This window comes from Pipistrellus kuhlii, unplaced genomic scaffold, assembly GCF_014108245.1.
Source record: "Pipistrellus kuhlii isolate mPipKuh1 unplaced genomic scaffold, mPipKuh1.p scaffold_m20_p_4, whole genome shotgun sequence".
NCBI classification, from domain to species: Eukaryota; Metazoa; Chordata; class Mammalia; order Chiroptera; family Vespertilionidae; genus Pipistrellus; species Pipistrellus kuhlii.
This window is the reverse complement of record NW_023425540.1, coordinates 42,592,363-42,609,208: the sequence shown is the minus strand read 5'-3', so window position 1 is coordinate 42,609,208 and position 16,846 is coordinate 42,592,363. Positions and strand designations below refer to the sequence as shown.

The window sequence follows — 16,846 nt, the reverse complement described above, 5'->3', positions numbered from 1 at the left end:
TCCACATTCAGCCAACCTCCTACAGTCCCTCCACCCAGTTGGCTGGCCCCCATCGACCCCAATAGGGACTGGATGAGATGGCCCCACTAGGCCCCGAATGCTGACCAGGCTGAGGAACCCTACCCATGCATGAATTTGTGCACCAACCAGTTGTCTGTGAGGTCTGAAAGATTGGTGATCGCTGCTTTAGATAGCTTATATACTTTGATATCAAACAGGACAGTGGTATACTGGTCCCATTTCTTCCCATAAAACTAAAAACATGCAGCTAAAACAGCATGGATTTTATTAGGCTCTATGTAAAAATATTTCAGTGGTAAATATTGGAAAAGTGAGATTAAAAATGTTCACTAATAATAGTTATAATTTGAATAATATGAATCTTAAAGAATTAAGATCAATAAGTCAACATCATCTGATGAACCAAAAGATAGATATAGAGACAGTATATCAACAAGTAGACTGTCAAATTACAGCGGGGAGGGGAGGAAGATCTGGGGGAGATAATAGATCAACCGAAGGACTTTTATACATGCATATAAGTACAACCAATGGACACAAAACTCTGGGGAGGGAGGAGATGTGTTGGAGGGAGGGAGGGGGGCAAAAAAAATCAATAAAATATATTAAAAATAAAAATAAAAAAATAAGTCAACATCTATATACCCTGTTTCCCCGAAAATAAGACAGTGTCTTATATTAATTTTTGCTCCCAAAGATGCGCTAGGTCTTATTTTCAGGGGATGTCTTATTTTTCCATGAAGAAGAATACGGTACACATTTATTGTTAAATGAAAACAAAGGAAATTTCTTATCTGTATACGGTACGGTAGTACGGTAGTTGTCAACATAAACCAGACAAACTGAATCCTACAGTATCAAGAATTTACTCATTTATTCAATGACAATCATGTCATCATCTTCTGGAACATCATCATAACAATCCAATTCCTGAATTTCCTGCTGAATTTCTTGTGAGTCCCATTTCTTTCAGAATCAGTGGACCAAATCTCTCATGTTTCGCCTGGGGGGGCCCTTATTTTCAGGGGATGCCTTATATTTCACTCAGAGGAAACCTGTAAGTAGGTCTTATTTTCGGAGAAACTCGGTAGTTTGAGGAAAAGCTTTACCATTTTGTAAACTCTGTGTTTGGCCTCAAACAGAGTTGGCAGTTTTCATGCAGACTGGTAAAACAAGCAATTCTTCAGCTCTAGGGAGCATTTTTGGCTTTAGCTTTAGCTGTAATTGCATGACCTCTTAAAGAATTAAGATCAATAAGTCAACATCTATATAGTTTAAGGAAAAGCTTTACCTTTTCATATATAGATCACTTTACCACTGATCTGGTAGCAAATGGTAAATGTGTATTTACTGCTTTACCCTATTTCACAAAAACTCCTTAATATCATTAACCAGAAGAGGAATAATTTTATCTTTTAAAATTGCATTTAAAAGATCTGATCTTTTAACTCTAGAAGTCTTTTCTTTAATTGGCAAATCTAATGTTGACCTTTCTTTTGATACTACAAACGGGTTTTCAATCCAGTTGCAGGTTCATATATATAGTACATCAAAATGGTAAAGCTTTTCCTCAAACTATATAGATGTTGACTTATTGATCTTAATTCTTTAAGATTCATATTATTCAAATTATAACTACTATTAGTGAACCATTTTTAATCTCACTTTTCCAAAGTTGAATTTCTGTCTTGAATCCAAAAACTTTCAGAACATGTTAGTATCTTTTTGTGTTGTACTTCCAACTTAAGTTTGAGGAAGTTTACTCATTCTTCAATAAATCTGCAAAGTGAGAATCACTCCTCAAAGTTTTCTTCTTCTAGATTAGGGGTGTCGAACTCAATCAGAGAAGGGGCCAAAATCTAAAATCCAGCCTAAATCGCGGGCCGAATGGTTTACTGAACAGTCATAAACTGTCATTGTGATGGAAACGCAGCGGAGTGCAGTGATGACAGCGTGGTGCGGGCCACATTGCAAGGCCTGGCAGGACGGATTTGGCCCGCGGGCCTTGTGTTTAACACATGTGTTCTAGATCATAAACTTTAGATCAGCGGTTGCCAACCAGTTGTCTGTGAGTTCCAAAAGATTGGTGATCACTGCTTTAGATAGCTTATATACTTTAGTATCAAACAGGTCAGTGGTATACTGATCCCATTTCTTCCCATAAAATTAAAAACATGCAGCTAAAACAGCATGGATTTTATTAGGCTCTATGTAAAAATATTTCAGGTGGAATTCAGGTGTACAAACTATTACATATCAGAGCATCTCTGTATTGCTTATTTTCCAGAATGATTTTTTTATGTAAATCCTTTAAATATTCCTATCTTGAAGCCTCATCACCAATCAGAAACTTAAAATACTATTTACATAGTATCTTCCTAGTTTCTTTGAATGACCAATAATTTACTTACAAATCTGCAGGGAAAAAGCAATCTGTACCTTTCAATTTATTTACTGACAATCCTAATCAGAACACACAGTCTAATACTATTTGAAACAAGTGGTATCTTTCCTAGTCCTTTTGATTTTTGGCCACAGAGTTGGCAGTTTTCATACAGACTGGTAAAACAAGCAATTCTTCAGCTCTAGGAAGCATTTTTGATTTTAGCTTTAGCTGCAATTGCATGATCTCTTAACAAGTGTAACCTGATACTGCAGGAACAGATATATGAGAAAAGAAGATTCGGAGGAGGGGAGAGATTGGTGTCTTTGAAGCTCACCATTCTTTAGCAGTATGGTGCCAGCACAATGTACTTGCCACTGATGATTTATTCAATAACTTTTATGCAATATTTAAGATGAGGAAGAGAATATTTACTGGACTTTACCTAAATTCTATACATTTCTTATTAAGTGACCTAATTAATGGATTGAATTTTTAAAATTAAAACTACTATTTCTGTCTTATAAATTTAATGACTTGCCAGTTTTAAACACCAAATTGCCTTTATAGTATGGTGAGAAAACGAATACTTGTACATTAACATAACATAAATTAAGTTTTTCAAGAAATCCCTTATATTTTACAGTAATGCAAACAATTTTAACTTCTGTATTAATAGAAAAAAATGTATAAAAACAAAATAAAACTAAATTTTACACATGAACATAAAAAGTTAACTTCATTGATGATTAACAAAAAACAGTGAATAAAATAATATTCAGAGTATCTGGGTGATTCAATAAGAAAGTCAGAAGTACTGAGGTATGGCCTCTATAGAGAACTTTCTGTCAACGGTATTATGTACCAATTCTTTTGCCACAATAAAACAATGAATTCTAACACTTTATAGAACCATATAAATTCAAATGTTATAACTTTTTAAATGTAAAATGTCTGTTTTAATATTTTAAGTACAACTTTTACAACCACTAATATTTTAAGAACAGCTATAACTTATTCATGACATATTGAAGCTCTGCCTTCCTTAAATAGATTCACACTTATCCTCCAATAGCTTAAACCACCTATTTCATATTAATCATCTCAATAAGCTAGTCTCCAAATTCTCTTCCCTCTTGCAACTACTGATAGCACATAGAAGATGCAGTGTGATTATCTCTCTGACATCCATTTCAATCCCCATAGAAAAATCCTCCTCACTGTATGGGTGGGATGGTCCCCAGTGGTAGGGCTGGGCACTCAATGGTCTCCCATTCTTTTGCTACCTCAAGTAACCCAAGACTAGAAACTGTCAGAGGTGGCTCACTCCTATTCTCTGGACTTCTAATAGATCTGGAGGGAATGCTCACTGCTTTCTCTGATACTATTTGCCACCTTGGTACCATGAAGGAAGCTGCTCTGAGAGAAAGAATCCAGCACCCACAAAGGAAGGCAAAGCAGAAAGCTAAAAAGGAGCCGGTGTTTTACCAAAACTTTTTTTCCTTTTTTTTTACTTTTTGGAATAACTATTTTTATGAGATATTATGAAATATTTAGAAAAATGGTGGGAAGGTATCAATCAAGTAAATTAGGAAATACTTAATATTATACTCTACTTTTAATAATTCACATTATAAGCACTAGCCAAGACTCCAAAACTCCCTGCTGAAGGGAAACTGTTCAGTTCAGCATTTCACAAACCTATTTTAATCATTTTAAAAAATTGATTGTCCTATGAAGGACATCTCTTAAACTCATCAATAACACTACTGGGATCTCCAAAACAATTTGGAAAAAAGAAATGACAAAATTGTCGCTCTATAGGTAATTCTCATGTAGTTTTACAAATTTAATTAGGATAAAACTAGATTTGCCTACGAGAAATGACATCCTGCAGCAGAAAAACAAGTGGCTAAAAAACTTTGTTTTAATTACTTTGTGTTTTATTAATCATAACAGAAAGAAATAAAAATGGCAAATATATCTAAAGAGATTCTAAAATGGGATACTGATAATACAAATGATGGAAGGTAAAGAAAGGCTCTTATACTTGAGAAAAAAAAACCTAGATGTAATCGAGCTGGATTTGCCTTGTGATGTTCAGGATTTAGTTTTACATTTTATATATTTTTCTAAACATTGAAATTAGGATAATAGCAGAAACCGGTTTGGCTCAAGGGATAGAGCGTCGGCTTGGGGACTGAAGGGACCCAGGTTCGATTCCGGTCAAGGGCATGTACCTTGATTGTGGGCACATCCCCAGTAGGGGTGTGCAAGAGGCAGCAGATCCATGACACTCTCTCATCGATGTTTCTAGCTCTCTCTCTCTCTCTCTCCCTTCCTCTCTGTACAAAATCAATAAAATATATTTAAACAAAAAAATATAAGAAATTAGGATAATAAAAATGTTTTATCAAATCTGAGATATTCTACTGAAACAATTATTTTTATACTAGAGGCCCGGTGCAGGTAATTCGTGCATGGGGGGGTGAGGGGTTTCCCTCAGCCCAGCCTGCACTCTCTCCAATTTGGGACCCCTTAAGGGATGTCCAACTGCCGGTTTAGGCCAAATAAACCAGCAGTTGGAGATCCCTCTCACAATCCAGGACTGCTAATTCCTAAACACTTGCCGGCCTGCCTTATTGCCCCTAACCACTAATGCCTGCCAGCCTAATCACCCCTAACCACTCCTTTGCCAGCCTGATTAACACCTAATTGCTCCTCTGCCTCCTGATTGCCCCCCCCCCAACTGCCCTTCCCTGCTGACCTGATAGCCCCTAACTGCCTCTGCCTGCCTGATCACCCTTAACTACCCTCTCCTGCCAGCCTGATCTCACTCCAAACTGCCCTCTTCTATTGATACAATCCTGATCTTGTCCCCAACTGCCCTCCTCTGCCAGCCAGTTTGGTTTGATTGGTCTGTTTCTATGCCAGTCAGCTTTAAAAGCTCTGCCTCCTAGGCAGCCATTGGCTCCTCACACTTAACCCAGATTTGATTCTGATTGGTCGGTTTCTATGCCAGTCAGCATCTCTGGGCCTATCAATAGGGCCTGATGAGAAAGGCAGGGCTGGCTGATCAGCAGCCCCGGTGGAGGCCTGGAGAGAAACAGAGGCATGGCTGTTGACCAAGCCTGGAAAGAAAGAGGCAAGTGCTGATCAACAGCAGCCACAGAGGCTACAGGTCAGTCCCTGCTTCTCTATTCGGGCCTCTCTCCAGACCTGATTGGCAGCCCCTAGGCAGTTGGTTCTGGGTCACTATGCCTGCAGACATAGCAGTCAGTGTTGGGTTGCCAAGGAAACCCAGTGCAGACTACAGGACTGACTTCTGATTGGTCGAGCCTCCTGGTCATTGTGGATGTGACGGACCCAGGGTTTTAATATATTATTATTGTTTCTCAATGTCAAATTACTTAGAAAGACGCCTATCAAGTTAATAGTTCAAATGACTATACACCTACCGTACTACGATCAGAGGCACTAAGTTAACAGAGAATGTGATAAAATAAGGGGAAAATAACGAGACTCAGAATAAGTTACTTAAGCCAAAACCGATTTGGCTCAGTGGTAGAGTGTCGGTCTGCGGACTGAAAGGTCCCGGGTTCGATTCCGGTCAAGGGCATGTACCTTGGTTGCGGGCACATCCCCGGTAGGGGATGTGCAAGAGGCAGCTGGTCGATGTTTCTCTCTCATTGACGTTTCTAGCTCTCTCTTTCTCTCCCTTCCTCTCTGTAAAAAAATCAATAAAAATATATTAAAAAAAAAAAAAAAGAATAAGTTATAATACTTAATAGGGACGGGAAGAAACATTCCATACACAGATCAAGTCTTACTATGAGAAATGTCGTTCCAAAGTTCTACCTAATACAGTGGAGTAGAATTTTATGCATAGATTAGTCTAAAGTAAGGAAGAGAAAAATTACCCTAGAAAGTATATCTGACATTTTCAGATGATTTTACGACTCTCAAATTTCATTTGCTATGATTTCAAATGATCTGAACACACCCACTATTTTTAATAATAAAGACAGTTACAAAAGAAACAAGAAACCAATTTCTTACCTGTCAAAGAGACTGTCATGAACAACATAGACAGAACATACACTGAGATCTATTAATCCTTTTGGTTTTGTAGCTCGTTTTTCACTCTCAAAATAAATAAGTTGGGCATCACTGCCCTCTAAAATAAAATATAAATTTTTCCACCGTTTTCCTTTGCCTGTCAGAAAAAGAAAAGTTCCCTTAGCAAAATGATGAATGATTAAGTCATATATATATTAAAATCATAATTATCATTGCTGAAAAGAAAAGATTTCAATTTTATTCCAAAGCTTAAATAACATACTAATACTTATAAAATGAGAAAATGTTTATAATTTATCTGTAGAAAACTAAATTACTTTTTAATGAATCAGAATAAATGACAAGGATATTTAAACTATATCTTTGGGAATTTTATTATGATAAACTATTTAAAATTCTTATTTAGGAGTAATTTCTTTCAGTCATAAAAAAACACACAACTACAATTAAAAATAAAACTCTTCAACTAACCATGTGTCCTTTCAACCCCCTAACATTTCTCAATGTCAGATGGAGGCCAATCTATACAATAATCAATACCATGAATGTGCTAAGTTTCTCTTTTAAAAAATGGGGATGGGGGTGGGGGTGTTATGAGGTAAGAAGGAGGTAAAGAATCAAATGCCTAGCACTGGAAATGAACTCAGGATTAAAAGACATAATTGGAAATACATAAGCTTGTTTTCTAAAACTTTAAAAGCTCTCTAGTTAAGGGTCAATTACTAATATTTCTGGTCAAAAAAACTTATTAAATAACATATCTCAATGTAAGTACAATGCTTCTATTGTAAATAGTAAGTTACTGAAATTGAATCATTAGTTTTAAAAGTTTACACTTACCCTTTTTTAGAAGATAACCTTTTTTAACAATATTTTTATAAAAGGCATCTTTTGTTTTTCGACGAATTGTATTATATATTTCTTTGCCATCCACTGTATCATTGAGTACTTGTTCTTGATCCTGAGTTTTTAAAAGTATTAAAATTGTTTCAAGAATTCTTGATTGAAATTAAATAAAATATACTCAACTACAAATTAAAAACCAGATTATGTGTCTATCTAGACATTAAGAAAATGTTTTAAGTACTAAAATCTAAATGATTGTAACACATAAATTAAGAGGTCATTTGCTTTCCAAAGAAATTCTCAAAAACATTTCTTTACCATTCTCAAAAACACAGACAACTAATTACCTATTTTCAAAAATACAGTAGTCCCTCTTTATCTCTGGTTTTGTTTTCTATGTTTTCAATTACCTGCAGTCAATCACTATTCAGAAATATTGAATGGAAAATTCCATAAATGAAACAATTCTAAATTGCATGCTATTCTGAGTACTGTGATGAAATCCCACCTAGGACTTTTGTCCAGTGATCCACGCTACATCTGCTTCTTGCCCATTAGCCATCTCAGATCAACTGTTGAGGTATCACAGTTCTTGTTTTCAAGTAACCCTTCTAGTAGCCTAACACTAAGTTACAATGCCTATGTCATTTACCTCACTTCATCTCATCATGTAGACACTGTATCATCTCAACATTATCACAAGGTGAATACTGTACAATAAAATATTTTGAGAGAGACCAAATTCACATAACTTTTATTACAATACTAGAGGCCCAGTGCACAAATTCATGCACAGGTGGGGTCGGGCTACTTGCCCCATTGTGGGGGGACAATCTGGCCAGGCTGATGGGAGGGAGGGGACATGGGAGGTTGGCCAATCCTCTGCCCAATCAGTGGGGGGGGCCGATTGGAGGTGGGGGTGGGGAAGGAGCTGAGGGCCGTTGGGAGGTCCAACAAGGGCCCCAGTCAGGCTGGTTGGCTGCTGCAGTGCACATTCTGGTCGCTTAGCGTTTTATAGATAGATAGATAGATAGATAGATAGATAGATAGATAGATAGATAGATAAGATAGATAGATATAAATATATAGATTTATATATTGTTTCAATTGTTCTAGTTTATTAGTTATTGTTGTTAATCTCTTACTGTACCTAATTTATAAACTAAACTTTATGATAGGTATGTTTAGGAAAAAATAGCAGGGTTTGATACTATCTACAGTTTCAGGTATCCATTGGGGGGACTTGAAACATATTCCCCTTGGATAAGAGGGGACTACTATACAGTTGGTTTTGTTATATTTTACAGCAAATGACATTTAAAAAACTTGAATTTGTCCCAACATAATGAAAAATCAGGAACCAATTTAAACATAAAGCAGGTCCTGTTTGCTTATATGTACAAATACATATGTGAGATACACTCCGTAAATGCAGAAAACTGCAACCAGCTGATTGAAACATGGGGGAATATACAAAACACCACTCAGATCCCCTCAGTGATCCAAGTGGTATATGCCATACCCATCTATCCACATCTGGTATTATAATGCCATCTATTTCAGATAATCCACTTCTTGCCACCTCACAATATTCAAAACCCTTCCAATTGTGACTGCCACAAGTAAACCTGACCTTTTTCAGGGTAAAATGCCATATTTATTGTAGTGTTCATTTATTAACACTTAATATGTATAAAAACTAGGATACAGTTCTTTAAGTGTCACTGATGAAGTTTTAGTATTGTGTGCCTAACCACATATTTCCTACCCATTACTCTGTGGTTTTTACTACATAACAACACATAACACTGTGGCTTTTAGGAATAATATGTCTTAACTGCTAACCACTCCCCCTGCCCCAATTACAAAAAGAAGTATGACATCAGGAAAAATTTAAACTTTTAAATTCAACCCAATTTTAAATGCATGAGTGTGTACATACACATATTACCAAAAATGCATTTTGAAATAAAATGCTAATTATTGCAAAAAGACAAACAACACTGACCTGCATTGGTACAGGTTCCTTAAGATAATATCCTTCAACAATTTGTTCTTTTCGATAGTGATCTATGATGTCCCCAATACTGTTAAAATAAAAATTACTTACATTGAAATCACTTGTCTCATAGTAAAGGTGATCTATTTGCAAGTTTTTCCAAAGCATATAATCAGAATACATTAACAGATTATATAATCATAATGGTCATATTATTTTAGAAAAATAAGAATGTTCCCAATACTGGTTTACAATCAGGATATCTTAGTCAGAGATTCCATTTTTTATACACATACTTAAAAGTCACTATTAAGTGAGAAAAGAATTAAAGGTTTATTTTTTAAATTTTTAATAAGAGTATTTCTGAAACTGAAAGGAACAGAGAAATGCCATTTATTTATTAGCAAGTAGTGAATTAGCAAGTAGTAAACTAAATTTTTATCATCAAAACATTTACATATTCTGCTTTTATAATAATAATGTAAAGTTAGGTCATAAAACATAAATAACAGATGAAAGCAGAGAAGAAAAAAAATAGGAGCTTGCCAAGACCGGTTTGGCTTAATGGATAGAGTGTCGGCTTGGGGACTGAAGGGTCCCAGGTTCGATTCCGGTCAAGGGCATGTACCTTGGTTGCGGGCATATCCCCAGTAGGGGGTGTGCAAGAGGCAGCTGATCGATGACTCTCTCATCGATGTTTCTAACTCTCTATCTCTCTCCCTTCCTCTCTGTACAAAATCAATAAAATATTAAAAGAAAAAAAAAGAAAAAGAAAAAGAATAGGAACTAATCTTACATGTAGGATTATTCTAAGGCTTATTAATGATTTTGAGAAACATCAATCAGTTGGTGTACAGGGCAATACTCCAACCAACAGAGCCACAGGCCAAGGCAATTATTTTATCTTTTAGAAAAGTCTCAAGTTAAGCATTTATCGATTCAGTTAAGAGTATGTGTTTAAAATTCAGTTTTATAGATTCCAAATCCCCAGAAAACTGGACAATGGGGAAAATTAATTTACCTTTCTAAAGGGCTCAAGTTGCAACTAGCTAGCTATTCAGTGAGGATGTCTAGATCAGAATGTAATGTAGAAAGTACTCAGCAGATTATTTGTAAGGTGCACAAAAGATATGTCAAGACTTGCAAGTTCCATCTGATGCTTTGTAAGTGTCTAGTGAACATCTCACAAGCAATAAGAACTGGTTTTGGTGTGTGTTTTTTTGTTCATGTTTTCCAAATAAACCAGCTCCTGAATCCCTATATACTCAAAGGTCAAGCTAGAATTGGGAGAAATTCTAAATGAACAAAGAATGATACTGTATGAAGTTTCACGGTAAGGGAAAACCTTTATAGTCAGAAATAAAATGAAAAAGCAACAAGCAGACTGTCAAATTACAGCGGGGAGGGTAGGGAGATCTGGAGGAGATAATAGATCGATCGAAGGACTTGTTCACATGCATATAAGTACAACCAATACACACAAAACTCTGGGGAGGGAGGGTATGTATGGGAGGGAGAGAGCAATGGTAAGATATGTACACAGATAATAATTTAATTTAAAAAAAAAAGAAAGAAAATGAAAGATGACTTTCTGTTGTGCAAAAATAGGTGACATCCTGGCATGTGGTTTCTTTATTAACTTACTAGAGACCCAATGCATGAAATTTGTAAGAGTTGGCCTTCCTTCCCCCGGCTGCTGGCACTGGCTTCCCTCTGGCACCCGGGACCTGGGCTTCCCTCTGGCCGCCTGCACGGACTCAGGACCCGGGCTTCCCTGGAAGCCCCAGCTTCGCCCAGAAGAATCCCGGAAGGTCATCCAGAAGGATGTCCAGTCTAATTAGCATATTATGCTTTTATTATTATAGGTTACCTAATCAGGGGACTAAAATCCATTCTACAATAAGTTTTGGGACATGCAAAGAGTTTACTTAGAATTTTAAAGATGAGAAATAGGAACCATAATTACAAATAAGAAATATCAAATTTGAGAACAATCCAATTACGTTTGTAGTAAGAACAATCCAACTACATTTGTAGTGGTTACTCTTTAAGAAATTTTTTCTTATTAAAATGCCTGATAAAAGAATGAATTTTCCTTTCTGAAGTGTTTTGCTCTCCTACAGATAATGATATAGCAAATCAAATTAGCTTGTTCATAATAATAAAAAAAATTGTATAAATTTGAGGAAAATAAGTTATTAGTTTATATTCATGTCTAAAGAATTCTTGGACATTACTACTCAATTATTAAAGGCTTTTTAACTTCAGATTTTAAAAAGTCAGAAATATTAATTTATATAGTTATACTACTGAGATTTCGACTATTTTTGCAAAAGTAACAGAAAACTAAAAAATTTCTCTCAACTTACCTGTTGTAATATCGGCCTCCCATCATAAACTGATTGTTTGGTGTTGGACATATTTTAAATCGCTGAATATTTTCATTGGTCCGAAAATAAAGTGAATAGTCACCAGGAGTATTGTCTGAGGGCCTCACAAGAAAACTGCAGACTTGGCCAACTGTAAAAATTAAGCTGTTAGTTTTATTCCCTAATTATCAAATAAAAAGAAGCATTAATTACAAAAGTACAATAAAAAATAATAAACGCATATTAATTTTCACCAGGAACTTATTTTATAATAAAGATAATCTTAAGACTTAAAAAAAAAATTTTCTAGTTATAAGTCACAAAACCCTTGACGTTGCTTGTCTTTATTATATATGAATACATAACAGAAGCCTGCAACAGTGACTTTGGTTAATGTCAATACCTGTCAAACTTAGAAAAAATAATCTAAGCACAGTTAAGGGATATTAGTTAAAAATGCCACATTTTTGGTAAAACCACTAAGTAAAGAAAAATGCTTAAGAGTATTCTGTACTTTATCAATACTTCTGATTAAAAACTAAAAAATAGTGACTATAATAAAATGGTAGCAAAAGCTTACAAAGGTAAATTCAAAACAGTTGAAATATTTGCTCAACTTATAAAAATCAATACATATGCACTATATTTCATTCAATAGGAACAGTCCTGAAAAGTCATATAGAAGCAAATCATTATATATTAATTTTAGAGAAGTTTTTTTGATTAATTGGCAGTGACTCAACATTAAGATGCATTTGCCCTCTCTCTGTTTAAATCCTAATGACATAGATCAGAACTTGCTTGCTTTAAGGAAAGCACAATAAACACTCAAAATATCTTAATTTTTATGTAAATTACAAATTGTTCCAATCTTTCCACCCAGGCACTCACTACTAAGTCATTTCATGTTCAATATAAAGAATTGGAATTAATGCAAAATTGTGTATGCAAGTACTTTTGTGTATTTTTAAGTAGAGAAAAATCACAGGATTCTTAAAGAGCACATATCCAATAAAAATAAAGACTAATGTAAAAAAATTAAGTTTACCTCCTTTCAACTTTATATGCCTAAAAACAACAGTGAGTGCAAGTATTTGGTGGTGTACCTATAAACTTATACCAAAAATTCAGTAAATTCATAAAATAAGTATTTTGGTCTCATTGAAAGCTGATAGCATGTCATTTTGGTTGAGCAGTTGGCCTTCATTACTACCAAATAGCATTATCATGTTCTTTATTTTGAACCTAGTTAACCGACATCCTTACAATAAAATTGAACAGTTCTAAAACGGCCTCAAATTTTTCAGAAGAGCAACGAAGTAACTATATTAAAATGCAATGCCTTATGGCTTAAAATAACTCAGATAATATCTTTAACAATCAGTAGTATATTTATCACATACAGAAAACATAGAAACTCTTGAACTCTGGTTGTTTTTTAAAGAACAAAGAATTCTAAATTATAGATTGCATGTAAACTTGTTTTAGATCGTATTGTTTGCTGACGAAATATTTGGTAGTTAAATTTAAGTCTTCAATATTTAGGATAGAATAGTTTTTGTTTTAAATATAAACCCACAACACAAATCAGTTGTTACTTTGCATATCTCTATAACCACAGTTTGGAAAATGTTCAAAATAACATATTCTAAATAAAGTCCAGTTATATAGTTCTATAAATGCAGAAAGATAGACGCAATAACATTTGCTGCAGCTAAATAGCAAAAAATAACAATTAAAACAATGATTATAAATTATGGTTTTTATACAAAATGGAAAGCTCATGATCATTAAAAAGGAGAAATGAAAGCTTATATATACATATATGATACAATCACCCCAAATATATTCTAATAAAAAAAGAATGTTGTATGTTTCTGTGAGTGTGTGTGGGGTGGTTATGTATGAAGGTGTGTTTAGGGTAGGGGTGTCGAACTCAATCAGAGAAGGGGCCAAAATCTAAAATCCAGCCTAAATCGCGGGCCGAATGGTTTACTGAACAGTCATAAACTGTCATTGTGATGGAAACGCAGTGGAGTGCAGTGATGACAGCGCAGTGCGGGCCACATTGCAAGGCCTGGCAGGATGGATTTGGCCCGTGGGCCTTGTGTTTGACACATGTGGTTTAGGGGTAAGGAAGATACAGAAAGCTTCAGAAACAACAACAAAAAACCCTCTCATCTGGTGCTGCTTTTGGAGGACAGGAGCCTGAGGCAGAAGGAAAACATACTTCACTGACTGTTATACTGCATGTAAGCTTTCAACAAAAAACACCAAAAAACAAATACACAAGTTTCTCAGTGCTGGGTAAGAAATTACAATATGCATATATATCAAATGAATAATAAAGGCAAAATAACATAATGAAACAGTTGGTTTGCTTTTTTAAAGTATTTTTAAATGAAGACATCAGAAAAGGCAAGTGAATATACAAGTACCTGTCATTAGTAAATTATAAGCTTCTTGTTTGGAAATTTTCCCATGGAACCATCTTAAAAAGAGAACAATATTTTTGGCTGTTAAGTATAATTCAAACTGACAAAATAAATGCAATACAACTGATCAATTATCTCATTCCTTTTATGTGTAAGTTACAACACTATAAACATGCATAAATTCAACAAAACAAGAAAAATTAGAATCTAATATGAACTACAATTTCTATATTAATTACCAATACAAAACAGCAATGATTTCAATCCTAATAATAACAAAGTGTTACATACATCCTTACATCACAGCTAGTGTTCTCTTTTATTTTTATTGGAAGGAAGGGGTGATATAGGTAGTGCCAACTATAAACCCAAAATTTTTAAAGAGGTATAAATTCTCATATTTCTCTCAAAGTGAATTTTCATATGTGATAAGTTCTCAAAAATAAATAAATAAATAAGGCTGATTCAGAGTTTACTGAAAATCAGAAAATAAGACTTAATAGATGACAACTCCAGATCAACTCTCTACTACTTTGCCATATATTCTTAGGATCTTCAATTGCTTTTAATAGTGGCTTAAAGAGCAAATTGGAAAGTAGAAATACTACCAGAATAAAAATATACGTGCCCTACGATCCAATGTTAAAGGTTTAGAAGCTATCCACACTATTTTAAATTATCCATACTATTACTGATCAAAGTATTAAAATGTAACTGAATTTTTACCTTTTCACATGAAATGTGAATGGATGGAAAGTTAAGCTTTTAAATTATCTCTTTAACTCTAGGCCATTAACAGATCTCCTGGGACTCTCAATGCAAATATGATCAATTCAAAGTCAAATATACAACATCTGGAGCAGTCTGGGTGGCCTTAAAAGGTAATGAGGTTCTATATTGCATTCAATTATATCTAAATGATTATTTACTACAAATGTTAAAACAGGATTTCTATTATATATTCCAGGGAATATATATTAATTAAATGACCTCCAGTCCTATTTATATAGCTAGAATAAAGGGGGAAAAGGGAATTCTAAAGAGAAGAGACAGCAAATGAAGTTTAGAGAATAAATTGGTAATATCGTTTTCTGAAAGGATTAGATTTGAGTTTCTTCATTCATACATTACCTATATGTAACATGTATACATTTCATGCAAATAGTTTGTACCCCTGACAAAAAGACCAATCTGTTTTTTAGGAAGTCCCCATACTAATAAGAAAAAGTGACACAAATACTGTATAACTATAAAAACAATGTAGAAAAACTAATAAAGCATAGTGCAAGAAAACTATGTGCCCAGGGCACTTTTGGAATAACAGAGAAGGGGCACACCAATTCCGTAGAGAATAGATAGTAAAGGAAGACTTCTTGGGAAGAGTGATATATGAGTTAAGTCTTTAGTAGGAATTAACCAAAAACAATGGAGGGGATTTCTGGCCTAGGAAATACCTTGAGCAAAGGAGAGAAACAATATCCCCAGCCCCAATCATGCACCCATATGGTCCCTCGGCCTGGCCTGTGCCCTCTGGCAATCTGAGACTCCTCCTGGGATGTTAGAGAGGCAGTTTTGGCCAGATCCCACAGGCCAGGCCAAAGGACTGCTCTGGTGCACAAATTCATGCACTGGGTCTCTGGTAAAATACATAAAACCATGGCGATGAAAACAAAATAATGCTATTAATATACCAATAAGAAAATAAAAAATATGAGGAAATGTGACATTCATAGTTATTAATGTAATGTTTACTAAAGAGTCTTTAGTGATATAAAAGTTAGATATAGGTATAAGCCATCTTCATTATTTAAAAATAACACTTTATCACTAGATCCTCAGAAAATAATTAAACAGCAGTTCCTAAGTCAAATAAGATAAATTTTAAGTGAGCCCCCAAAGTACCAAATTTTTTTTTTTTAAATATTTTTTGGCCAAGGTTACCCAATTAGTGGGTTTACAGTTTTTTTTCCTTTTCAATAATTCATACAAACTCACATTTTGCCTTCATGTGGATCTTCTTCCCGGCCCTAAAGAGAAAGACATTAAAACAGTATTTTGTATAATTAACTAACTATTAATCTATTTTTATTAAAATTAATAAAAAATCATACCTTCAAACATTTCTACCCTGCTCTTCATAATATAAATAATGTATACGAAAAAGAACGTATATTTCTTAACAACAAATGTATTAGTCATTCATACATGTCTCGACATGAATTTAAGACACGGAGGGAATCAGTATAATTTCACTAGTGAGAGTGGTGGACGTGTTCAACAAGAATTGTTTTGGAGTTAACACATGACTTACTGAATAAAGGGTATAGGACTTAGATAATTTCTATACGTCAATTCATTTAGCTGAGCTCTTGTGTCAAAACAATACAAACATTGTTAGAACAATGAGGATAAACAGAGTCTGAATCCCCAGTGAAATAAAAACAAAAAAATTACAGAAAAATGAACATATGTAAAGACAAACTTATGGCTTTAAAATGGAAGGATAAAAAAGAGGTATTGATGCTCAGTTCTATTCATAATGAAGAAAAGACAATGATTGAAAAGAGAGGAAGGCAAGAAAAACCAAATGTTGTCCTGGATTATAATAAGAATATGGGCGGCGTAGATTTGGGAGATGGAGTTATGGTGGCTAACACGGCTGCCCATAATAGAGTAAAAAAATTCTATAAAAAACTTTTTCTATGATTAATTG

The 16,846-nt window shown here is 34.5% G+C and overlaps 1 protein-coding gene across 4 annotated transcripts in view; it reads right to left on the bottom strand.

Moving 5' to 3' along the window:
* The window catches only part of RASA1 (RAS p21 protein activator 1), an 82,807-nt gene that overhangs the window by 20,927 nt on the left and 45,034 nt on the right, over positions 1 to 16,846 (bottom strand). For all 4 annotated transcript variants that reach the window (XM_036411250.2, XM_036411249.2, XM_036411247.2 and 1 more), the window contains exons 6-11: positions 16,129 to 16,160; positions 14,137 to 14,189; positions 11,699 to 11,849; positions 9,339 to 9,417; positions 7,325 to 7,445; positions 6,464 to 6,620 (exon numbers count right to left, since the gene is read on the bottom strand). In XM_036411250.2, coding sequence (XP_036267143.1) covers positions 6,464 to 6,620; positions 7,325 to 7,445; positions 9,339 to 9,417; positions 11,699 to 11,849; positions 14,137 to 14,189; positions 16,129 to 16,160 — 593 coding nt within the window. The remainder of the gene's footprint in view (positions 1 to 6,463; positions 6,621 to 7,324; positions 7,446 to 9,338; positions 9,418 to 11,698; positions 11,850 to 14,136; positions 14,190 to 16,128; positions 16,161 to 16,846) is intronic.